At 45.4% G+C, this 27099-nt stretch overlaps 1 protein-coding gene across 5 annotated transcripts in view; it reads right to left on the bottom strand.

Annotated features, from left to right (window-relative positions):
* Positions 1 to 27099, bottom strand: part of TNFRSF14 (TNF receptor superfamily member 14) — a 661986-nt gene that overhangs the window by 531247 nt on the left and 103640 nt on the right. The window contains exon 1 of one of the 5 annotated variants that reach the window (XM_069610213.1): positions 22071 to 22300. The exons of 2 other annotated variants lie outside the window; for them this stretch is intronic. In XM_069610213.1, the coding sequence (XP_069466314.1) occupies positions 22071 to 22214 (144 nt within the window). In that variant the 5' untranslated portion in view covers positions 22215 to 22300. Of the gene's footprint in view, positions 1 to 22070; positions 22301 to 27099 lie in introns of those variants that run through there. 2 more of the 5 variants (XM_069610210.1, XM_069610209.1) reach the window with 2 other exon arrangements.

Here is a 27099-nt window from a genome sequence, read left to right as displayed (position 1 = left end):
CACAAATGAAAGCACCTCCAAGGCCCCGACCCAAATCACCCTCAGGTACCACCCCAATGCATGTGATACATTGCCATTCCAATTCCCACAGACCCATTAATAACGCTCGCCCTCCTTTACTCCACCACAGGGTCCGATCCAAACGACGAGCTCCAGGACACCCCTACCAGCACACCTGCAAAGAGGGCCAAGACCGACGGCCAAAGACCCTCCACCTCAGCTGCACGCATCAAGACACGGCAGCAGCACATATCAAGTGGCAGCATACAGGAGGGAACATCAACAGGCACCCCAGCAGCCAGCATGCCCACAACAGCACCACCACAGGTCCCCCCAATGGATGCCACAGAAGGTACTGCCTCTGGTGGCAGCAGCACCATAGGTGACACCCCATTAATGGCAGCATGCTCCGACACAGAAGACGGGGATGTCGAAGTCAGATCCATCCATGACCTGTCCCAATCCCCCTGTCTGTTCCATCCCGTACACCATGAGGATGCCACGCAGGGGCACCCACAAGACGACGACTGGCCATCCCCCACAAGCCCTGTGGCAGGGCAACATGAGGCGAACAGCCCCTCTGTGACACCACCGCAAATGGCCATGGCCCAGCAGAGGCAACAGTCCCTCGACCAGTTAATCGTGCAACAGCAGCAACTGGCCACGCTCCTCAAGGACCATGCCGATGGATGTGGGGGCACTAAGGCAGACATAGAAACATCAACTGAGACACTTAGGGCACAAATGGAGAGTAGCACCGAGAGCCTGAGAGTCCAAATGGAGAGTAGCACCGAGAACCTGAGAGTCCAAATGGAGAGAAGCACTGAGAGCCTGAGGGGGGAACTGCATGCGACGTCCAAAGACGTATGTGCCGAACTTGCCGCAGTGCGCCGTGTGCTCACTGAGCTCTCACAAACCCTTAGGGACATGCATGGACGTGAGCAGGCAGAGACATCATCCGTTGCAAGTTCCGTCCAGGGCAGCCCCCAACGTAGATCTGGGAGGAACCTGCGCTCCACAGGCAGGGGTGCCCCTGATACCCGCAGAGGGGGCTTGCAATAGCGACTGCCCACTGACAATGAGCATCTTTGGACACTGGTGTTCGGGGGGGAGGTAGGAGGGTGGAGGGGGTGTGTTGGGCTCACTTGGGTGGCGGGTCGATAGGGTGTTCAACATGATATCACATATGCCATAAACAATGCACGATCAAACAATGAGATGTGTGGACAATGATCTTTGTGTACTAGGCCATCATAGGCGTACAGTCCATATTGTGCATGTACCAGACACACACAGTGCCACGAGTCCCGTGTCCATGTATCAGCCACCAGGCGTGAGTGCTAGAAGCATGCATCTATGAGATGCTGACGAATTTCACGGCCCTCCTGTGCCTCGCAGACTCCTTGAGGTGCTGCCACATCCCCACCCTCATCATGACCATCTTCAGGTGCTTGCAGTTCTGCGTCAGGGGGCATGGGCACATTTCTACGTACGCACATGTTGTGGAGCATGACACATGCCATCACCATCTTTGCAACCTTCTCATGGCGGTACAGGAGTGCCCCGCCAGACCTGCTGAGGCACCGGAAACGAGTCTTCAGTAGGCCGAATGCCTGTTCAATGACTACACGGGTACGTGAGTGGGCATGGTTGTAGTCCTCCTCATGCTGGTCCCGTGGGTTCCGGACTGGTGTGAGGAGCCATCTCTTCAGTGGATATCCGGCATCACCTGTATGTGGACGATAAACGAATTATGTGGAATGCCATTGCTACGTACGCACCCCCCCCCTTCCTGCCAGGTCATTGCCGCATCACATACCCCACATCATCATGCATGAAATGAGACTCACCGAGTAGCCAGGATCTGTTCCCTGCGTGTCGCTCCATGTAGCGTGGTATTGTAGAGTTCCTCAAGACCATAGAATCATGGGTTGATCCAGGGAATCGGGCACAACAATGTGTAATGATCCTGTTGGAGTCACACACCATTTGTACATTCAGTGAATGAAATTGTTTTCGGTTGCGGTACTGGGCCTCCATGGCATGTGGGACGACCAATTCCACATGGGTGCAGTCGATGGCACCAATGCAACCCGGTATGCCGGCAAGTGCATGGAATCCCACTTTTGTGTTGGTAATTTCCTGCTCCGAGCGTGGTAGAGAGATGTAGTCGTCTGCGTGCTGCAGGAGGGCATCGAGCACTTGCAATAGTGTCCGTGAGAACAGTGGCTGAGAAATGCCATGCAACTGTCCGACTGTGTGCTGGTAGGTGCCTGTGGCCAGGAAGTGGAGTACAGACACCACCTTCAGTAGGGGTGGGATGGCGGTTGGGCTATCTATCATGCTGACAAGGTCAGCCTGTGTCATGTCCACAATGGCGGCTATGGTGTCCAGGTCCAAACGGTAGAGGGTGTGGATCTGCTCATCAGTGAGGTTGAACGGATGTGCTCGGAGGCGTGGGATTGCGGGCTGCCTGCGTGGTGGTAGTGGCTGTGCTGGCAGCCCTTGCTGGCCCTGCCTTGCCCTCCTCCTCCTCCTGCGTCTCCTCCGTGCGGCCGGTTGTAGTTGGTGTTCGTCTTCTTCTTGGAGTTGGAGTACTTGCAGTGCTATCAGGTCCCCCAGGGCCAACATCGCGAGTCCTGCCGGTAGCATTTCGGAGTGGTTGTGGGAGGAGACTGGGCATGCAATTTATGTGTTTTCAGGCTGTATGGCCTCCACCTGTGGTGATTCATTCCACCTGTGCAAGCTGCTCTCCCCTTTGGGCGAGCACGTCCCGCACACAACGCTGCAATTCGAGGAATGGCATCTTGCTATTGCAATCATGTATTAGTACCCGATGGCCGTGTAACATTGGTTGATATGTTCATTCGGCTATGGTCCCATTGTTTCACATGCATTTTTTGCAGTCGCGAACAGACTTGTGAAGGGTCAGTGGAACGTAGTACTCGAGTAACGGTGGACCCTCATGCATCACTGTACCGAGGTTCACCGACGGGCGGGGCCTCCCATTTGTGAGTGAAGGCAGTTGCCATTTTCACACACAGCCGCACTAGATGGATTAATTTGTGATTTCAAGCGGCCACAGATGCCTTTTCGACGTGATGTTGCAAATGAGGAATTCGAAGGGCGGCGCTTTCGGTCTTCAGCTAGCGGCGAGGAGATGCCCACAGGTCTGACTGCAAATATAACGTTCTATTGTTCAGTGTCCTTGGGACAGGGGCCATGGCGAGGATGCAATGATTGATATGAATAGTTTGGGATGCGCAATAGCGAAGTGGATGATGAGGCCGGACGTTCCCAAATACATGTTACTTCACAACACTGGAATTACGGGCTGGGGCACAGTGGATTTTGCAGGCTGCATAACGCACAGACTCAATGGAATTCTCACATGTTATGTGAGTATGGAAACAGGCGTTATCATTACGGGATGAGGGAATGATGAATGGATGCATGGACAGATGATTTGATACAGTGTTTGCCATGTACAGGGCTTCTTGGAATCTGTCCGCCTCCCCTGCGCTATGTGATGCAGGGCTGCCATAGTGGGACCATCGTCTATCTGGCCTTGTTGAGCCCTCCCTGTCTCGACGCGCCTTCAGACACTTGTGTCCATGCACGTTACCAATCCCATCTGATGGATTCTGTTTTCACAGACGCATGCACAGGTACACTCGTTTGTGATGGTGTTTTCACCTCGATATGGATAGTTATGAGTCGCAAGTGGTTTTGGGGTGGTGATGATCCTTTGGAGTGGGCTAGCATGCATATGGCTGTGGATCTAGTGTGATCATTGAAGTGAGTTGTTCGAATGTAGTTCTGATGGCCATTCTATTCTTTTTCTTTTCTTTTGGTTGACAGGTATCTCCTCCCCTTTTGCCACTGCCATCTGTATGCCACTCCTGCAGATGGGTTTTACTCCCGACACCTGCTGCTTCGTGTTAATCAGTGGAGCAGCATTACGATCTTATGGGACCATCGCCAATGGGCCACATGCCCTTACGCAGTACTAGTGGCTCGGAGCAACATTTCGGCCTTTCAGCTGGACTAGTGCCTCCCTATTGGGACGGCCCTGCGGTTCTAGGCGCTTCCATGTTGCCTTTTCGTACGAGAATGTAGCCCCTGTGTACCATGAAGGAACAGGGCGTCACACAAGAAGTAGCTGGTCATTTATTGCGGATGCAGCCCACAATGGTGAAATGTGTTTTGGAGTTCATGGCCTAATGGCTGTATGGGCTTGGTGAATTTGTTGTGCATTAAATTTCTTTTCTGATATGGGCCGTGTAGCGTTCTTCTTTGCAAGTGATGTGGCATATTCCTATTTGGGGAGCGATGTATTGTGAGGAGATCTGCATTGGGTTCCAGCTTCGGAGTATAGTTGCGTGGTACTGTGCTGGGCGCGTTTGCCTACGAAGCCCAGTGAGGTCAGGGGTGAGGGCTGCCAATATGACTGTTTGGATGATGTCATGCTCAGGGGCGGGGGATTAGGTTTTGTGTAACAGATGCCGGTCAGCCAGGTGGATTGGTGGAATGATGTGATTTTCGGAATATTGCTGGTCACAGGTGCCTGTGTTTGCGTGCGTTTCTTGGTGGGGGACTGTGGTCATGTCCATTGGAATGGCTTCTGTATTCGTGCCATCTGTGCCCTGCAGCTCCCATTGGCCCCTCTTGTGATTCTTTTGTTCGTTGGCATGCATGGGTGACTTGTACATTTCACTGGTTGCATTGTGACTTCGTTGCACCTACGGGGAGTTGTACTATGTGGCCAGGGAGCGGTGTACAGGCACTCAGTGGGGCCGTTTACGGTTGATTCGCGATGCCGTACTTCTCACCATGGCGGAATGGTACTTTCCGCCGTGCTTGATGGCGTTAAGTACATGTCCGCTAGGGTCGGAATTCGCGTACCCTTGCGCCATGGTGCTAATTACGGTTTGGCATGGCGCGCGCGCGCGTACTTGGTGCAGTTAGCGTTGGCGTTCACTACGGTGTCGCTAATGGCATCGTACTTTACGGTGACGGGTCATAGTCACACCGAGCGCTATTCGATGGCGGTATTGCATTTCCGCCATCGTTTTTCGATTTCCGCCAGGGTCGTAATGAGGGCCTTTGTGTGTATTTATTGTACGTGTGCTTGTCTTGTGTGGAATCAGTTGTGTGTCTAGATATCAATATGGGGGTGGGGACAAAGGGACACAAATAGGACTGGGGGGGCTATAAGGGGGTACAAACAAATAAGGGCAAAAAGGCCAAACTGATTTCAGTAAACCTATTTTACTAGGCTGTTTGCATTAATTAAAAAGATGACATTATGCAAATTCAGAGCAGGCTTAAGAAAATAAATGGTTTGTATTTCATTATTGTGAATGCTTAAAAGGTAACTAATTTTAAAGTATTCTGTGAATCACAGGGAAAGATCAGATGCTGGTTAAAAAAAAGCATCACGTGTCAAAACCCACGTCCCATCCACCAGTATTATTTTAACACGTTCTGCAGAGAATCATATTATCTTCCGAAACCAGTAACATGCACGCTGAAATGTCTCCTGCTAATATAATGCATTAATACATTCACTATAAATTGTTGTTACATGTTCCAGCTTAAAGTTATCACATACAAAGAAATGGCACACTAAATTAAAGCCTTATAATGGATTTCCATTATAATGCTTTTGTTTAGCGTGTCTTTTCAGCTGAAACATACAAGTAAACAATGGCAAAAACTGCTTCAAAGAAGATGCAATGGCCTAATGAAAGGCACATCACAGAGGAGCCGACTGTTGTGGATTGAGAGCCTGATCGTTAAATTCTCCAACCACATGCAATGCAGCACTATATGAGCAAATATACAAAATAATCTATCAAAAGCATCACCTGACAGCCCTCCCCTGAACTTGGGCACTTGCTATAAAACAACATTAAATGCCCTCCATCTACTGAAAAGTCTGGCAATGTTAAATGCTGCGACCTTCGCCTACATCGCTGTCATTAGACTGCCCCAAAAAACGTTTTGCATGATAGCAAAAAGTTTACAAATGTTTCAAGAGAAAGTAATACTGCCGGACCAAGTGGCGGTAACAGTAATTCAGTTTGGTGGTGGATTTACAGCCCAGATACCACGAAACTCGTAATGAGGCCCACTGTATGCTAAAACAAGAGCATCAGTGAATTTCCTCTCAACAACAGACAAGTTTAGCATTTCATAGAATTACAGAAAGGCTGAATATGTTTCTGAACTGTCCCACCTTTTATCTAAAACAGTGTCCTAGAAAACTCTGCATTCCTCTGCCCATTCACATTCTTTCATCTTATTGTTAATGTGCTTGTGACTACTGGCACCTCTATAACAGCAGAATCTGGCCAGCCAATATGGAACTCCAGATGAAACAGCGCATTGCGTCTCCACAGAATATTGAAGCCCTTGGGCCACGAGATACCCCAAGGGTACTTGAACAACAAGGACCAACGCAATACGGGAAACCCACGCCTAGATCATGTTCACGAAAAGGAGTTCCCCAGGTGTTTCTGTCACTGTGTGTATGCAGTCCTTGAGTAGCCAAGCAATGGATATTTCCAATGCCTGATGTTGCTTTCCTGCGTCAGAGAATCTGGCACGTGGCCTGAACAATCACCTCTACATCTTGGGACCAGAAAGAAACAGTAAACACTGCCAGACAACACACTTTAAAGGGTGGGGGGTAGTAAGGGAACTATTACAGCAGATGCTACTTCTCACCCTACAGGCATAAAGGCTGCCAAAGTGTCCACATTGTGTAGACAGAAAGCCGCATTTGACATACGTCAAGCAGGTAACCCTTACCATTGTCTCTGTGACCTGAACAATAGGCGAATGAGTGACTGGAATGCATTTGCAGACCAGGCGTCTGAATTGTGCATAGCTTGCGGCTACGTGGATTGGGATAACCATGCAGCAGAAAAGGAAGCTTGAGGATACAGTATAAACAAGATGAAACAACCATTGCAATGTGGCAGCCATACAGTTTCTTGGTTTTTAGGTTTAGATTTGCATAGAGCAATCAGAAATGAGGACTATGAGGTGTCCTTGATGGCAGAGTGCATTGGATTATAGGATTTGATTTTTACTCATTCCACATGGATATGGAGTGAGGAGGACACCATCTTCCCGCCTACAATACACATTAAAAAAGCAATATATATCTTTTTAATTAATCAATACCATAGGTGATGTAGAGTCACAAAGGGAATTTATTTGGTTTTTTAGTTGGCAGAGAGACGCAATGGCATTGTTTAGATTCCGGTCTACCGTCTACTCATTCTGGTGTGCTTGGGACTCGCGCAGTTCAAGCTTGGAAAACGTGTAAATTCTGGCTAAGTACTGGCTAAGGGGGCTCATATTAGTTTTGGTGGGTTTAGGAAATGTGCCCATGAATGAAGAAGGCTGTGTGTGTCCTAAAACTATTAAGAATAAGAGAAATGTGTTGTGTGATCAATGAAAGCCTGTTTGCTTCCCGGATTTTAACGCATCGTGTGAGTACTGAGATCGCAATAGCTGTCAGCACCCTCAACAGAGTCACGAGAATCAAGCGACAAGCAAGCGTATTGATCTTTCCAGGATGCCTAGAGATTTGCAGGACATGACACAAATGCTGTGCTTTCAGCCACGATTTCACTCACCTGTGTAATATAGTCACTGGTCACTTTGGCAGCCAGAGGAAAGTAACGGGATGAGGCAGGGGATATCCAATTAAGATGAACACTGACAGGGTAATCTTTCAAAGACGCATGCTTGAAAAAGACCCATCTCTTGGTTTCAGCCTTGTTACCAGATTATGGGACAATGGGATGAGATACATTGGGTAAATGTTCTCGATCAAATGGTGGCACGCATTGGAAGTTCTGTGGTGGATGCACACATTGTGCTTGATGGTGGTCCTCTAATCTTTCCGCAGGCAAGAGGGGAAATATTTACGGGTATACTAGAGAAGTATGGGGACCAAATTACAAATCATTATATAACAGTCCTGGTTGTCTTTCATGACTGCCACACTTCCAGCATTAGGGATATTGAAAAGCAGTGACAGGCAAAACAATTATCTTACAAAATAATATTTTAGCAAAAATATCTCCAATAATCAAACAAAAGCATCTCTGTCAGATAAAGAAAACAAATAATGTAGTCTCATAGATTCAGAGAGGGGTCGTTATCTCAGGCCACACGTTGGGGAAGGGTCCTTATCCCAAACGATAACGACCTCTCCGGAGTTCTAGACGGCTATTGGCACATGGTGTAAGTAGCAATACAGGTTTTGGAGTTTTTGTGCTGAAGTAAAACATGGTGCTGTAAGTGTGAGAAAAGTAAATAGAGAAATCGGATTTAGTAAGTTGAATGTGGTTTCATTTTGTAGGATTTAAATAACATGGTTGTCTTAAAGTTAATTGTAACTTGTTTGAACAAGAACCGGTTTAACATGAGCATGCATGAGGTGTCATGTGCAAGTAAATGGTTTCTCTAAAAGAAAGTGAAGCTGTTTCCACGGTTTTATCTTTCTCTTTTGTGTTTTAATAAGCATGTTTCAGCAAATAAAAGCTCATCCCAGACGGGAAGTGTCTTGTAGAAACAAAATCTTGCCTGGAAATTGCATTGTTGTTTCTCTCACAAATATGATCCTCCCTCCTGCTCAACTGATGCTTCTGAAGATGAGGCGGAGGAACTCCTTTGATGCAGAACTGAAGCCGACTTCTTTCGTGCGGAACGGCGTCCCTCGAAGAGATATAGGGCCTCATTACACGGTAGGCGGTACCGCCTTACTACGAGGTCACTTAGCGGGTTGGTACTTTAACACCTGCTTTTAGCAGGCGTTAAAAACCAACCCGCTAAGGGACCTTGGTGCTAATTACAGCAACGCAAATTTGCGGTACCGTAATTAGCACCTTCCCCATTCCCATTATGCCCTATGGGGCAAAAATGGGAATGGGGAAGGGCAATGGTGGAAGGGGGAATTACCGCCCCGCCAACCTTGGAATAGGGCGGTAATTCCCCTTTCCACCAAGGCGGTGCCGGTATTAGCACCTTGGTCCACCGCCTACCGTGTAATGAGGCCCATAGTCTGTTCCGATTAGATGCCATTATGCCTGCCTGGAGCTATAAAGAAAGGACACACTGACCCCACAGGCACAGCCCAATAAAAGGGGGAAAAGCCTGTTTAAGGCATACAAAAAACACTAGGTCCAAATAGCTGGCTACAAAAGATTCGGTCTCCAAGGTGGTACAAACGGATTCGGTTAGAGCTGAAGATAGGAAAGGAAGCTGCTAAGTAGCAGAATGGCGAAAAACAATAAATTGGTGCAGGATAAGAAGGCAGCAATCAAAGCCAAAGGGAGTGTAGGCAGAGGGAGGAAAGGGCAAAGCAAGGTCCGGAGAGGAAAAAGACAGAAAGCGCTCAAAAAGAGCGGCAACAAGAAAGGAACTAGTGTCTTACCCTAGGAAGAATGGAGAAAGGGTTGTAACGTGGGGGTGGAGCGGTTCCAGATGGCTAATGAAAAGAAGGGAGGGCACAATATTGGAAATAACCTAGAACGATAACCCACGTTTAGAATAACATGGTGGGAACATTCAATGGCGGTTCTTCCAATGATGTCACAGCTTCCAGGGGACTCGAGCCATGACAGTTTCTCTGTAGTCTTCTGAAAAGCAGAATGCAATCAATACCAGCAGTTATTGACTGCACTCTAAACATTCTGATTGGCTGAGAGGAGGTCAATAACGATTTCTATGTTCTTATGAGCCTTAGCTAAGCTTGAAGCCATTTTAATAGAAATGTTGATTACAATGCAGATGCAATAACAGTCCAAACACCACTGTCCTTGCCAGAAGACAGACATTTTACATTAATGTTCCAGACCCAGCACAGTATGTCTGAAGAGGTGTAGACTGGAAAGTTCAACCCATTACTATGGATCGTGATCCAGCCCTAGGATATTACTGTACATGATCCACTGCACCTACAAATCTCTGTCAGACAGACATTTAGTAGGACTTGCAGGTGCAGAGAATATGGAATTCTGTGCCTAGCACTGTAAAAAGTATTTATAAAGATAATTTTAACAAAACTTAAAATCATGTCATGCACAAAGGATGTGCCCAACAATATTCAAAAGAGACCTCCAATTGCTAAAAGATCTCACAGTTTAGCAGACAAATGAATTCAGACAGACATCTTTTGTCCAAAATACATTCAAACCATTCACGGTCTACAGGCGTGAAAAAAGTCACGTGCAGAAGCATGATGTGCAGTATGCGGGGGCTACCCTCATTGCAACACCTGCACCAACAAGCACATGTTTATGAAAATCCATATTGTAGAACACCAGTGGTGGTTTGGCAGTGTAAATCCCTATTTTATGGAGTTCCCCGGTTTTCTGCCTGTATTAACTCTGTGTCAGCCCCCTGGGGCTGACCCGTCTAAAGATCTGGCTTTCCCACGACCTCCTCCTCCTCACCAGATGGACCAGAGTCTGACGGCATAGATAGCTGAGGTCTTCTGGCAGAATAATCTTTCTTCTTTCTTCTTTTTTTTTGTAGAGAGCGTCCTTATCTCGGAAGGAAGCCACAGTGAAACGGTAAGTAACAGCGTAACCTGTGGCCCCTCTTCCGAAAAGGGACTTCTAGGGGAAAAAGCCAGCAGGGCACAAAAAACCCCAAGTGGACTGCGTAATTACAAAGGTATCCAAGGAACACCAAGCTGGAGTGGGCAGTGGAAAGTGGGTTCCGCAGGCTGGGTACAATGCAGTCAACAGGTAATTGAAGGGTCCATTGGGACTGTTGCCCGGAATGGATGTAAATGCCAATAGAAGCACTGAAGCCAGGGAACTAGGAGAAAGGAGCCCAGGACTGGGCGAGCAGGCTGAAGAATTGGCGAGGGAAACCAGGGTGGCAAGCGAGAGAGAGAATGAGCGAGCAGACGTAGAAAAATAAGCAGAGACGCAAAGAAGGAAAAATAGCAGAAAGCAGGGAAATCTGCAGCAAAGCGCGAACCAGGGAGAGTGAAACAGAAAGTTTGGAGTAGCCGGAAAGAACGTAGATCAGGAACCAAAACAGTTGCAACGCGGAGCGACCAGGCCAGGGAGGGCGTGGATGATAAGCCTCCCTGGAACGCTACGCGGAGAGACTAGTGCGCAGCAAGCGCACTAGGAGAAACGTGGCGGCACCGTCAATGGCTGCCGCTAAGTCAGAAGCGGGGCCACAAACGAAACGAGAAGGAGCGTTTGACATTCTGGCAGTATTACCGGATGGTAATATCACTGATTTTTTGAGGTATTACCATCCGGTAATAACGCCAGAGGAAATACCAGCAAACTTGTAGTTTGGCAGTGCAGGAAAAATGGAGGTAAACGGAATGACCTTCACTTTTTTCCCCACACCACCAAACTTGTAATGAACCCCACAGTCCCATAACACTTTAATACATCTCTGATTAAATCATCCAGAAAACATAGTGGTGATTCTACTAGCTAGGTCTGTGATTTTGGTGACCATTGTTGATAATGCTCACTGATGTTTAGCATTGCGCTTTTCTGTGCCACCCGGGCAGGGGGAGGAGGTGTGGGACTTTGGTTTGAACACACTGGAAGCAACGTTTTGTTGACTACTCTGAAATACTATGTTCTCATCAAAGGTGGTTTGTTTTGTTAAGCAATTTGTAATGTATTCTTTTAGCTCGCTTGAGAAAGGGTCAATGACCCCAAAACATGTTGTGGGACATTAAAAAAGCAATAGTATAATGATGTTGGAAACATTAACACAATGATTAAAACATTGTATACACCTTTGAAACTATGAGAGAAAAATGTATCCCACTGGTTGAAGAAATCGTGTGCATGAAAAAAAAGGAAGTACAATAGGGTATTTTGGTATACTAGATTGATCCTCTCCCCATCCTGCAGGCTGACCCATTTACCCCAGTAAGGAAGACTTATAAAGCTATTGAGTGATAATTGGCAATTATTGTTTTAAATGTTTTAAAATTCCAGCGGTGCAGATATTTCCCCGACATACAGTGTGTAACTGGAGATTCTTTGCAGTGTAGAATCATCGGGTATTTGTGAGAAAAATAAAGATACAAAGTGTTCCTGCATGTCCATCGTGCTGCGGGAACACTCCATGAGACACTCACCTTCACTTCTAATATCTGGCTGGTGTGGAAAATTGGCAAAAGCCTTGTGGTATTGTATCCTGCCATCTACACGTATTGATTTCAAATTCCCCACTCCCCTCATAGCCTTGACCTCCCTCTCTCCATGACAACCCTCTTTTTAACTGTGCTGCCATCTATTTTTCACTTGCATTATTATAATTGTTCTTTTATAATGCGCTTAATACCAGAGGTTGGTTTCTAAGCATGGGATCGGGATTCAAACCTGTGTTGGCTGCATTGTCTTGCTTCCAAGACAAACGCATTGCCCCCGAGCTATCCCCCCTCACCAATCCCCCATTGACCAATTTTCCTGTTACCGTATTTTCCTACTTGAAAGCTAGGTTCAAGCTCGAGAAATTCGTATACACACGGTCACAAGGTTGGATGAACCGAACACTCACAGGCACAGAAGTGAAATAAAACCAGTTTTTCTCTCAGGCAAACAGCACTGGTTAACCACAGCAGGCACAAAGAGATTCAACAAAGACAAAGTAGCCTACTTTGCACTGTAGTATCTCTATCAAGAAATGGGATCTCCCATCATCACAGGTTGCTCTACCCAGCGGAATCCTCTGTTACGAAGAACATGTGATAATCCCTGTCTCAGTAGAGATGTTCTCCCCTCTGCCTCAAGCCTATCTTGGAATAGTCGGGTATTTCTGGCTTGAAGTTCCCACAGACCTTGTTTTCTCTCCTCACAAGTCTAGAGTTAAGGTACTGTAGAGTCCGATAAGCACCTACTGTATTTAGGGTGAGAGATAAACAACAAAATAAAATAGGGTGTTTCTCGGGAAAGAATTGCCAGGATAGGAGGCTAACCGTAAATCAAGTGTGAAGTGTCCATTCTAAAAGCAACTACATGTTCCAGTGGCATCCACTGGCATCCATGCCAATGAAAAAGGAAATGGTGCTACTAAGCAGTAGAACTCGGAACAGAGGGTGCAACCAATAAGCTCATTCGGATCACAGGCAAATCCTGTCCATTATGGCACATTGTCCAAATGAGTTGGTAGACTTCTAACTTCCAGGCACCCTGCTTCCCTGACTGGAGTACTCACACTTCCCCCTCAGAGCCACCTTACTTTCCCACCACATTCCTCGCCCTAACAAGAGCCCTTTCAAAGCCCCCAATAACTTCCAATTCATGGCACTTTCCTGCTGCCCCCTCAGCCCCACAGCCTTGCTGGCTTCTTCATAAACCTAAAAGGCACTCTGAAGAGAGCTCTCTTCGCTATTATCCAGAGTCCATATATTTCTTTTTTGTGGGAAAGCACTGCTCTTGGCCTGCACAAAGTCGTGCACAAAAAAGAAAATACTGATTAGCAACCCAGACATTAGGTTAGAGTGGTAATGCTGCATCTTGCGGGTCGTACTTGCTGGTAAGAGCCCCTAGGCCCGAGTGTATCAAGGCTCTTCTAAGATGGCTATAAACTTGGACGGGCAGGCCAGACATTCCAGCCCTCAGAACCCTGCATTATCACCTAAATATTTATTTCCTCTCAAGTTGATGCTTGACCAAACATAAAGCGTTGCATCTATTATCCAGACTCCAACAGAATAAACAACTCAGTAGATAGATGAGTTAGGAAAGAAAAATCTATCTGGAAGTGAATACATGCATTCCGAAAAGAAGCCAGCTCTGCCCGATTCCACATCCAAGCGCTTTTGCCCAAAGGATTCTTCAAACTGCATCATGTATGACCATCCTGAGTGATATCCTACTTTGATGGAAATCTTGCTGTACATAGAATCCTGATTTCCAAATCTTTTAGGCCAAGCCTTTGGATGTAGTCCCTCAAAGGTGGTTGATGGATCTCACTACTGAGGTATTGTTCACCATAAAATACATAGCAATTTGCCTGAGCTTCTTCTGTTATTTTGACACACAGAGATCCCCCTTAACAACTAGGCAATTGAGATTAATAATTCCTTTGGCACTGTAGTCATGTTTGTCATGGTGCAAATGTGTTTAATCTTTGAAGTGCTATGCAATGCAGGATCCGATTAAATGTGTCCAGGGTAAACACTTTGACTAGAAAAATAATTAATTCCTACTAGACCTTTACCTAATTCTTAAGATATCGCAGTTGAGACATTGACATGTGTAGATGCTATCAGAGCTTCAGTAGTTCATGTGCAAGTAGTAGCATGTTATGTAATAGGATAATTATTTTGGAAAATCTCCAACAAAAAGGTTTCATTGTTTCATATTAGCCCTACCTGATAGCCCATCAAACACACACAAAAATTGGCCCTAGGCTAAGAGAACTAGATTATTGACAGAACCTAACTGATTTATATACTAAAGCTCAATCATGTGACTATATATTGCTATTTCTGAGACCCAGTGTGACTCCAAAACATATCATGCAATTGCGGAGTCCCCTTATAAGATGTGATTATATCCGCCTTAAATGCAACATATTACATACACAAGAGGTTCTAGGAGCAAGGGACTGAATATCATGAAAAGATAGGACATGCAGAGTTTGTGCCATTGAGGGCACAGTTGAAACAATGAAACGTGTATTATTGCAATGTGGTTTAGTCGATATTAGGTGCATGCCCAAATTATGATAAAAAAACAATCACGTGAGTGAAGAAAAATGGCAGGAAATAGTATCTGGTAATGATATGGTATAAGAAGGATAAATTACGTTTAGATCTGTGAAAGTGTATTGTAATCATGTTTAGAATGTATTCTCTTAATGCTTTATTTGTAACTTTCAATATGTAATGTATGAACATTGTGATTATTGTTGTACATTTATCTTTTTTTTTTAAATAGTACCATTATCCGCTGGACAGATTGTTAGTCACAAATGGTTTGAGCACTTTTAAAAACATTGTTGCAACTTGGTTTTAATCTGGAAGGAATGTCAGCTATAGAGCTGTATTACAAACAATTGGTTAGGCAACCTTCAAATTTATTTCAACCATCCACTTTGTCAGCGAAGGATATTACACAGAAAGTACATTTCTTCATTTTGAAGTGTTTGGAAGCAAAAAAATAACACCATGTGCTTTATTATTGGAATTTCTCTGCCTTTATCATACAGTGTGCTTATTAGCTTGGTCATTTGCAACATTGAACCTTTCAATAAGATGTTCCCAATCTTTTTTCTTCAATCAAGAAAGTAGTTTGTCATAGACTCAGAGGAAATGGGGAGACCAACTGGACTTTAGAAGAATAGCAAACTATTGTGCATGGCCTTGTGCAACTGTGCATTGCCTAACTCTAATTTTGAAAGAAGCCTGCCACTGACATATTTTAGGGAAGAAACATGTCAAGGGACAAGACTGCACAACCTTTGTTTGTCTAATTGACTCCAGGTGACACCACATTGAGGACTGAAAGAGCTATGTGTCACTTTACTGGAGAAAGAACCAGAGTGACCTCTCCGGACCTTAGTAGGAATTGAAGAATCTGGGATAAAAAATGTAAGATCATCTAACCTCTGAAAGCGTTAAAGGAGGAAACTTTTCAAATATTTGCTGGTGGTTTTGCATTGAATGTGAGCTTGTGGACATAGAGTGATTTTTTAAAAATAAATTAATCTCCAAAAGGAACCTCTTGAACTCTTGGGACTTTTCCCTTTCATGACATGTCCACTATTGGGGCTCAAATATGCCCCAAAGTGTTCTCATCTCTTTTCTAAGTAAAATGACTGCATTTGCATTGCCTAGTATAGGGGTCAGCAACATGTGCCTCTCCAGATTTTTTTGCACTACTCCCATGATCCCCCACCATCGACAATGCTGGCTAGAGCTGATGCGTATTGTAGTCCAAAACATCTGGAGAGCCAAAGGATGCAAAGAGGGAGTCCTTCTTCACCACCCATTCCATGCATAGTTTTATGCCGCTACTTTTCACAGTGCTCATGAACTCCTCTTTAAGAGCAGACGCTTGAGGCCATAGATCCAAACATCTAAACGTTTCTATTGACAACATGCCTTATTGCAGGCAGGCATCCTTGCTTAAAGCGCTTTGAACCAGTATTTGAGGAAGACATCTCTGAACCCTCGGGAGTGAACCCCCATGAATTATACTGCTTAATATGACAGAATAAACTCCTAACAGAAATGTACGTGCTTTTTTAAATGTTTTTATTTTTTGGGTACACAGACCCGGGGACAGATTATCTAACCTTTGAACCAGTGCTACCAATTAAGGGAAAGCCCTTAGCACAAAGTGTACTGCGCGTCTAATATGCAACGGTGCACAGAGGGTTTGTCCCAATACATGATACATAAACCTTATCCATTCTTTTGCTCCACAGACTATGATCTGGATATTCCTGTGCCCGGGCACAATATGGCACTTTTCGGTCAAGTCTCAGCACCGTAAGTCTACTACAGTATTTGAGGAATTACCTCACTATAGTGGTGATTAGCCTTCTCCCCTTAGGCTCAGGCAATTTTTTGCCAGTCTGAAAGGGAATTTCACAAACAGAGATTGTTCTGGTTACATGTCTTTATATCGAAATATTTTATAAAGAATGATTATATATTGAAACTTTTGTTTACGAAAAATTGTATGTAGAATGCACTTTTTTTGGGGGGTGGTCCCCACCAAGCCCACATTTCCCACCCCTAAAAACCCACCCTAACCCTTTCCCCACAATATTTAACCCACCCCTAAGTGCATTCTCCATAAAGTTTTTTTGTTATAAAATATTGGGTATATAATCATTCTGCATAAAATATTCAATATAAAGACTGCATATCGATTATTCTATATATAGATAGGATCAGTGCTCCAGATAAGATTTTGAAGTGGTAGTGTTTTACTCCCTATTTTTGAAAGTTGGTAGTAAAATGATTTTTTAGGGAGTAAAAACATGAGTCCCGTTTCCAATGGGAGTATTTAATAATCAAGTAAACATATGTTCAATTGTAAAACAGAAATGTTTTTGTGAGAAATACTTTTTTGCACCAAGTTATTCATACATATAAAAATATACATTTGACCTCTTCCATAATTATAGTGGTTTCTTTCTGTGGGAGTACATGAACTACTGGTCCAGCCACATCCATGGTACTGTTTGGGTGAAAACAGGGGCACAAGCTCATATGTTTCAATTTCCCATTTTTTATTGGGAGTATTTTTACTCCCTATTTTTATTTTTGGGGAGTATTTGCCTATTTTTAGGGAGTAAAAGTGGCTGATACACCCCTTAGCTGTAGGGCTGGATAGGATCCTCTTTTATTATAGTATGAGCCAAAGGAAGAGAATTGAGCATACAAAGGATTTTTTTCCTTTTTATGTTTATGCAATAAAGAATGATAAGAGGTGTTGTTCCACTCTTCAAATTTGAAAGATGGGACTGTTTCAGGGAAAATACGATTGTCTTATGTCATGAAACAAGCACTACAAATTCAAATGATTTGATTTTTGCCCCAGAGCACAAGTTCATATGTAATATGGAATGGGGCGAATCCTGTTTGCTCTATTCCATAATAAACAAGAAGTCAAACCTGTGCTAAGCGCAAATGCTCTATTTTTAGCACAGGTGCACAAGTTAGATAATATGGCCCCTGATGAGCATATGCGCCTTTTAAAGGGTAAAAGGCCAAAAATATTGAGAAATGCCAAGGAAAGTCATGGGCCACCAGGACCCTTTCCCTCTATTACAGCAAGAAGCTCCTCCTCTCCATGCTTTCTTTTGAAAGTGCTGTGTGCGCCGACCTTGCAGCACTTCTCCCCGTAGGCTCATCATAGCCTTATTATCAGGTGAAGGAACACTTCACACTAACACTGTCGCAAATGTTTGCACTTTCTCTTGTGCTTACTTGGAAATAGATTTGCGTGTGTATCTAAAGTCTTCACAGAATAAAACATCTGGAAGGAAAATGTGTTTTGGGTATTATACAAATCACTTTAATAAAAGTACAAGCAGAGGGATCCCAGTAAGTGAACATTTATTCTGCCACATTGGTACCTGTAATTCCTTGAGCGTAGGCAGGATACAAGAGCCACCACTGTGAATGGACGGGCGCTCTTGAAATAGCAACGTTTACATTAAAACCTGTACTCTGTACACCCAGCTGGCATCTTGAAAGTCTAAACCCGGAACTCGACACTTTTTGTGATTTTTAACGTGCTGAGTGTTAAATGAGGTAGCAGTTTGTGAGAATATAATATCCTACATGTCGTGCTGCAACTCCAAACAAACGGGACATATTTTAAACTAGACTCACATTTAAGCGGGATTTACAAGTTTGGGGTGATTTGGTCGAATCTATCTGCTCATTGGAGAATTGGTCGAACTTTATATTTTTCACAGGGTCATTTTGCTGCATATATATATGTGGGAGGAGATGCCCTGCAGCCCCCTCCCCTTAATCCCTCCAAATTAAATATATCCCTATACCCACCTCCCACATATATATGCGGAAAAATGTGCAAAATAAATTGCGAACAATTCTCCTGCAAGCAAATCTCAAGTGCAGTAATCTGCCTATTCAGAATTTAAATTCCTTCCATCTTCACCCAACAATGTACTGTATATCCCCCAGGCTCACTGTCACAGAGAGACAGTGAGAGGGCAGGTGCTACGACATAGAGATGTCTCTTTTTGCTTTGTTGCAAATACATTGACTCTCCTTTAAGTATTCTATATAATTTGCCTTCACATCCAGGGGTGGACAGGCCCATAGGGAACTCTGGAGATCTAAGTTTCTCTGCAATACAGGGTGGCATTGCAGTTCACAAATCACAAATGCATTACAGATTTGTATATTTCCTCCATAGAAAAGAGGTAATCAGGAACACTGAGTAAGAGTTTGAGACGGTAGTAAGACGCATTTTATATGCTAATTGACTTGCATTGGATCAAACGATATGTCCAGGGCCAGTGCAAGGAATTTTGCCACCCTAGGCAGTGTCAGATTGGCACCCCGACTTAGGCACTTGAACACATATCCTTCATGCTGTACTTGGTACAAATATTGACATTTTGTACCTCAACGTCCATATAATACTGCCTTACAGAGCAGAGCTCTAACGTTTCCCATGCTCATGTGAGAGAAAGCCATCCAGTCCTGTTTTTGCTTGGAATTCCGGGACTTGTAGTTTTCCTAAATTCAAAGTGGGGGAACGATATACGCCAGTATAAAAAACATTTTCATGCTGGCGGCAACCGTACACGTACATTCAGGCTATATGTAGGCAGATGCCGTATTACCAGATAAGAATGTACCCCTGTTAGATTTGACAGTCAAAAAAATGCCATGTCACTGTAAGAAAGCATGTCCAGGCTGGCTGCACCAAGCCAGTCTAGCAACTTGCCCTAGCAATGCTGTGACTACCTGAAGCATCCTGCCCAGACACGCGACTACCAGCACCACCCTGACACAGGCTCAATGATTACCTTCAAAATGCTACCTAGGCATTGTGAAATTTATGCCCGCTCCTCTACTGGTGGAAGGTATTGAGAAACAGCTGACAGTTGCTGTACTAAGAGGTACTGAAAAAAGAAATCTTTGTGTTGAGCACATAGCACAGAAAAGTAAGGAGCCGCTCAAACATCCCCACACTTTCTTCAACAGGCCTATTCTGGCACGAGCCACTAGGCTGAGATTAGCAATAAGGGTGCAATGAGGACCTTTGTGTCCTGGTACAGCTGAGCATTATGGACTGCTGCTGATACAGCCCACATGCTTCAAACAGGCCACATTCAACCATCCGAGGGTATAGACCTTTAACTAGGATCCCGCACAACAGGTTAGGGGGCAGCTGCAGTGACTCAGCATGGTAATGTTCCCCATCAATGGCCAAGTTGGGAAACACATAATAACCTAAAGAATATTAGGGTATCAAAGGTACGTCATATTATTTCTGATCATGGTTGCATATTCCTGCTAGCTCGGTTGGCTATTAAGTTAGAAAGAACCATCAAATGCATGTGATAGGCGAACACATCTGTTTTTTGTTAATTTGATGTTTTCTAATGAAAGAATTGGCAAGCAGTCTCAAGGCTTTATGATAGCTCAGTAAGCCTACATATTATAGTACAATAATTATAGATAACGGTGACAAAAAAGTGTTTTGCCATCATGGAATATTAGATGACTTAACAAGATATGTCTATGCTGAAAGAAAGCACACAAATCTAACATCTCTCGCTCGCATTAGAAAATATGTTACATGGCCTTTTCAAGAGAGAATACACAAAGGGCACATAGAAGTTTTACTTTGAGCCATAGAGCCCATTGAAATGTGTGCATAATAAATAAGTAAACCCAAAGATAAAGTCACTCCCACATTTATCAGTTATCACAGCAATGATAAGGAAATTAACCTAATATAATGCCACATAGCAAAAAGCTTGACACCTCGTTACTGTGCCCCTCCCATTCAGAGACCATGCTGCAGATCAGTGAGGATGACTGTGCACACTGCTCAGGCAGAGCCACTTGTCTCGTTTGCTCAGAAGAACTGTACACAGAGGGGACACACATGGTACAGAGAGAACGTCTCATTCTACAAATGTATTGTCAAAGGGCATAATGTTTTGCGGCTCCAGGCCTCTAATGCATAAAGCTGGCATGCTATACTGCGTTGCAAAACTGCACTCCATCTGCCTACGTCTCATCTTAGTTAAAAAGTCCCACATTCATACAATCCTGGTTAAATGGGTGACTGTCGCCTGTCTTGTCAAGTGCCTTGTAACATGTTACCTGTGGCTGTCCCAATTTATAGGGCTGTTGTAAACAGACACACAGAAAAAGTGAGTATTTTAGGCTCAGTTATAGATACTGACAAACAGAAGGACGGTCTGCAAATACAGCGACCTGGAACGTGACACCGTCATTAGAAGGGAGAAGTTAGTTTCAGTCATTTGATCATCATTCGTGCCACATAGCTTGAAAAGGGGCTTTATATTATGTAATAAAATACACGACTTCAAGCACTTGAGTAGCGGCATAGAAAGCAATTACTTCAGCAGACACAATAACGTGGAGGGTTAAGGCAGGATGCTCCTCTGCACCTCTGCCTCCTTTCAAGCCCCCTACCCCTTAGTTGAATAAACCCTGGCAAGGTCTGGCTCATAGCTTCGTTTCCATGGTGTGACTTACAGTATTCTCACCAAAGCCCACGCTCTGTGCCTTTAAATCCTAGTTTTGGGCAGAGCAACGAACCACATAGCAACTCCTTGTGAAAAGGTTTATTTAAATGGGAGTGTTATTTAATTTATTAGGTCTCCATGACGAGAGACAGAAAGGCACTAGCAGAGGACAACTAAGACGAGACTGCAAAACTAAGGACTAGGGAAGATGGGGGTGGGGCAAATAAAACACAGAAAGCCTAATTTCCAACTTCCCAGGTACAGTAAACAACATCCATGTAAAATACAGCCTGCTTTTTGATGTAGGGTTTCAACTGCAGTGCCACCTCAAACATTTGGTAAACTGCAATAAATTTAGGACTAAAGGAAAGAATATGAGAGCGACAGCCTTATGGGCTGCACATTACAGGCCCGAGTTAAGTTGAGCTCTGTGTCTGTCTTCCATGCTTGGCCTTGCAATGCACAGTGTAGCAGGCCGGCTGTCAGGACCTGTGCTGCGGTCAAAGGCAAAGCTGATGGCAGACGACATAGTTGTTTCCTGAAGGACAGATGGACACACAGACACCTTGTTACCAGAAGCGCAGGCACAACTGTACTTATGTTTATTTAGCGCCAAGGGCCACAGACTAGAGGCTTCGAAGCACATTAAAAATGAAAGACAAGGAGCCTATATGGCCAATGAGCATATGTCAACAAGAAAAGAGATGGAATTGTTACAGTCAGAGTGACCGTGTCACTCAGTTTCTCCGTAGGCTGTTATTAAATAGGGTATCAGTATTGGCAGCTATATGCAATGTACACAATTACAACAATAGGGCACCCCTCACCTGCCTCTGGTGTGCATCTGTCACAGTCTCTCTCAGCAGGCACCCTTGGCCCACAGCACTAGGCTGCAGCAAGTGTGCAGAGCAGGCTGGAACGATCCAGACGACTGTCCAGAAGAGAATAGCATTTGCACGAGCCTCAGTCATGAGGGCATGTGCGGTGTTAAAGCGCAGGTGCAGCCTGAGGCCCTGCACACTGCACAGCACACCACGCCCGAGTTCCGACCCGAACCTCACTGTGCCTGCTCATGTTTGGAAATGAAGCTGCTCAGGGAAGTTAAAAGAATGGTAACAATATCCCAACCATTACCGTGCAAAGCATGTGCAAAGCAAAAATCTCATACACTGGAAATTCCCAACAGCATTATCAATGGTCAAGGGCAAAGTCAGAGAAACAGGAAATTCCCTCTACTAACATGAATAAACAAAGCTAAAATATCTGAAGCAGGAAATCCCCTACAGCAGTATCAGAATTATATTAAATTTGAAAGAGCGATAAGCAATACTTAGGTCATTGCTAGCAAGCAGCAAAGAGTAAGGAGGAAGTGGTTGTATATCCCTCGTCAAAAGTTTCAACACTTCAGGCCATTCTACCCCTTTAGACTACTCACGTTGTTCCAACAGCTTTTTTTTAAAAATAAAACTCTTCTTTAGGCAGGTAAACTTACTCCACAACCCTTCACAAAGAGCTCCCTGCACGACTACCAAACACTCAAGATACCATCAAAGCCTTCTAACTGCACAGGAGGTCAACGTGGGAAGGACTACGGATGAGGACGAGTAGGAGTAAGTGTAATGGAGATTACCAGAAAATGATCAGGGCTATTGCCCCTTCATCCCACTTGCTTGCCCCAATGGTTAAAAGTACGTGGATGTATTAAGCAGCCCAAACCTATTAGAAATATATAAATCAAAGAGCTGTTGAAAAACATCTATCTAGTAAATATACATTACTAAATACACATAAATATACAAATAAGACAGATGATATACATCACATATATTACATTATATCACATACAAGTGACTGGTGCAGTAAACCACCCCTTCACAGTACCTTCTCGGGTCTGTCCTTATTATGGACGTCATGTCTCCTGATAACCTGGGAGATGAGCGGGGCGGGGTTTCTGTCTATGATTAAATCGGGACAGGTGACCTGCACTTTGAATAGTCTGTGTGCCCCCCTCCCCCAGGTGCGGGCCCTCACACTCAGACCCACAACATAGTTCTTATCTTCTTGGACAGCCCTGTACCCTGGAGGGCTGCCCTTGATCACTGTCAGAAGGTGCATCCCATCTATGTCTTCAGTGTGGCCCCTGTAGTAACCTGAGGGGGCACCCACACTCGTTGCAGCAACTGTGGCCCCTTTTGTCATCTTCAGGGCGACCCGATGCCCTGGGGGAACAGTCCATGTCACTGTGTGTCCCGCAGCGCCATCAGGTGGCACCCCCATCACAGCCGAGATCCTGTGTGCACTCATGGGCCGTTCCCCAACCCCTCTCGTTGCTGCGTCTAGGAGACGAGGGGGCAGGCCTTGTAGACTCCACCCGGGCTGCGATGACAGAGCAGCCCTGGACTTTCTCTTTACCTGGGCCACTCCGGCGGGCCAGGGATTTCTTCACCACCCCACCCACCATGGTATGATGTGTTATAATAAGTCATTTATAAAGCGCCTGTACACGAGTATTTCTAGGCATGACAAGACAAGGGAGGGTGGACAAGGCAAATGATCTTACTAGGCCTTGTGTCATTCAGATTGTGCAAGTGCGAGAACGGGAAGTGCAAGGGGAAAGGGAGGGGGGAGTGCAAGGGAGAGGGGAGTGGAAAACAGGGCAGCAATGCTCTGAGTAAGGGCAGCGCAGCTCTGGGTAGTGCAAGAAGAACAAGGGTCTGCAGGGTTACAGTTACAGCCCCTAAGTGTGTGGTAGGCCCGGAGGCAGTGCAGGGCTGACTGATCAAGAAAGAGCCTGGTACCCAGTGAGATTCTGAGGGTAGCCAAGCAACCAGTCGGTACATCAGACCGGTAGGTCAGCAGGGGAGGGAGAGAGAGACAGCAGAGGAGAAGAGGAAGGCTCGAGAAGGAAGGTATTTTGGAAGAGTGTTGGATGTAGTGCGGTAGTGCGGATCCCGGCCCCAGAAAGCCTCATGGACAACGCAAAGGTCTTGAACTTGATCCTTGCAGCCACCGGGAGCCCGTGGAGCGATTTCATGGCTGGTGAGAGAGAGATACGGTCCCTGGGCTTGAGGCCAAGGATAGGTCTTGCAGTCCTGTTCTGGATTAGTTGCAGAGGGCGGAGAGTAGAGGAAGGCAGATTGAGAAAGATGCAGTTGCAGTAGTCCAGCCTAGAGAGAACAAGTGCTCTGGAGACAACTGAGGAAGGGAAGAGTCCCTTTGAGGATGTGCAGCTGGTAGTGGGACTTCTTGGCGATGTCCAAGATGTGAGGAGAGAAAGAGTGAGTGGAGTCGAAAACGACACCAAGCTTTTTTGCTTCGCAGGAAGGCGAAGGAAGAGGGCCCAAGGCGGACAGCCAGAGTGAGAGAGGTAAAGCAGGGGCAGGGGTCCCAATGAGATGGATCTCCGTCCTACTGTTATTAAGGCAAAGATCGTTGGAGGTGCACCAATCCTGAATTGCGCATCGACAGTCAGGAATGAGCGGGAGAGGAGGTTGAGGGAAGCCTGAAGGAAAGCAGAGTGTCATCCGCATAAAGTTAGAGAAGGTAGAGATCTGGTGGGCCAAAGGGGCCAAGTAGAGGTTGAAAACCCAGGGTGAGAGGATAGAGCCCTGGGGAAGCCCACAGGTAGAGAGAGAGGTAGCAGAGAGAAAGGGACCAAGTTGGACCTGGGAGGGGCGGCCCAAGAGGAAGGAAGTCAGCCACTCCAGTCCTACTCCTCCTTTGAATGTCTGGTCTGTGGGCTCTCTCGCTCTTCTGGCCTCTCCAACTATTGCCATCATCTACAGGCCACCTGGGTGGTGCGGAATCTGGACTTCTTTCGCTTCTCCACCTACCAGGCTGCCTGGCATATGCGGCCCGGAAGGATTTTCAGCACTGGGTCGTCCCGACTGGCCCTGGGGTATGTCCCCTACAAGTGGCCCTATTTGGTTGACTCTTCTTACTTCACCACGGGCAGCCCGTGCATGCTGCCTGGGGCCTTTACTATTCCCTGCAGGCACGCAGCCCAAACCCATGGTTCAAATGCTGGATCCCCTGACTCACGTGCCCCATCGCAGTTTCTTCAGGACTGGGGGACCACTTGCGGCTGCAACCCCCGATCACAGCAATCTCAGAAAGTCCTAGGGGTCTACCCGAATCGGGCTATGACAATAGGTTTCTTTGGGGTTGATGGTGGTCATAAAGAGTGTCCCCTGAGCAGTAGAACAAATATCCATTGAATAGATACCCACCTGCAAATGATGTCCACCACTAAACAGTAGACACGCTTGATGTCCAGGATTCATCTCTAAATGAAATTATCAATAGAACCCATAGTGCCATTCTTTCTCAGAGACTGGGGAGATCTTGCCTTTACAAATAAGAACATGAATTCCTGGCAAAAGATCACAGACTTTGTCGACAACCCTAGGAATGAGGTATGTGAATATACAACCTGAAATGAAGGGTGGGGGTACTGCTGAAATTAGATTTGGTATCCATGGTGGACAACATTCAGAATCCAGAGATACTTGATGAATTTTCCCAGTTAACTCAAAAGACAGTAAATTCTGTCCCTACACTGGACATTCTGATCAGGATATAATTAGCAGAATAAAGCTACGGGAGTCATGATAGTTGATGATGTTACAGAGGTGGTGAGTGATCAGCAACTAGATGCTGTCAGAGTTGGAGCCCCCCAGCCATAAACTCTAATAGGACGTCCTAAGGAATTGAAAGCTGGGAATGGAGAAGGAGAAAGAGAAAAGGGGGGCATGAACTGAGCCATCCCATTGTGCTGAGGTCTCAAAGGGATACCTATCTTTTGACCTTCAGTGCTTGCTTCAGCATCTCCCCAAGCTCGGGAACAAAAAGCTTTACACCCACACATTGGAGATTCCAATGAGACACTTTTTGGGTTACCTCAGTATTTAAGTCAGTCATCCAACAGTGTGGGCTTGCTTCCAGGTTAGAGAAGTCTGCAAAGGCAACATTATTTTATAATGTTATTTTATTAGGACTTCAACCATGCAGTGCTGTCATTTGCATGTACTTAGCGAGAACTGGCGGGTCTGGAAGGGAGTCGGTGAGTTTAGTTAGTTGGGAGAAGAGGAAAAGGCAAGATTGTAGTGCTTGAGGTTGCAGAATGGATGTACACCAAGCTATGCATGCATGCTTTCTCGGTGTGACATGTAGGAGGAATCTAAGGTTTTGTGTCGAGAGGGGCATCCCCGTGCCTATAGTGTGGGGACGTGACTTGGTCACTGGCTGAGCATGTCAGTTATAGTTCGAGATGTACGTTTGAAGCATGGGGAAAACCGTATGCAAGTGGCTAATTTGCATTTTTGTGTCATGCGTAAGGTGGAGAGAAATTGAGGGTCACTCAGAAGTTTGGGGTATTCTTTGGGTTTACGTAGAGCTTTCAAATTGTTGTTTTTGCTGTTAATTGCATTATGGTCGGAGGTTTTGGTCTGGAGCAGGAAGATGTCCTGTATTGAGGTTTAGATATTCTGGTAGACAGTGAAGGTGTCCACTTATGGTTTTTGCAGTACATTGATGTGATGTCTTCCAGTCGTTTTAGCTTCCCCAAATGCTGTGGGTTGTGTTCTAGGCAGATCTGGGGGCAAGTATGATATTCTCTTAGGGTGTGTCTGCACATGAAAGTCAAACTATAGAGAAGTGTTGTTTTTGCAGCTTGATGGGGGCAGGTTAAACATTTGTTCTGTTAAGCATGGAAGAGCCAGGTGTTTAGACTTTTCATGTATTTCAGGTGGTCCTTTAGGGTGCAGATTACCCTTTGTACAGGGTTGCAGTGTTTGGCTACCATAGTGAAAAAGGCTGAGCCTCTGTGTTTTTCTCTTTTAAATCTTCTGGTTTCTA

Source organism: Ambystoma mexicanum, chromosome 8, assembly GCF_040938575.1.
Source record: "Ambystoma mexicanum isolate Mex_15411 chromosome 8, UKY_AmexF1_1, whole genome shotgun sequence".
Lineage (NCBI taxonomy): Eukaryota > Metazoa > Chordata > Amphibia > Caudata > Ambystomatidae > Ambystoma > Ambystoma mexicanum.
Note: the sequence above shows the minus strand (reverse complement) of the source record. Positions and strands in the feature narration are given on the sequence as shown.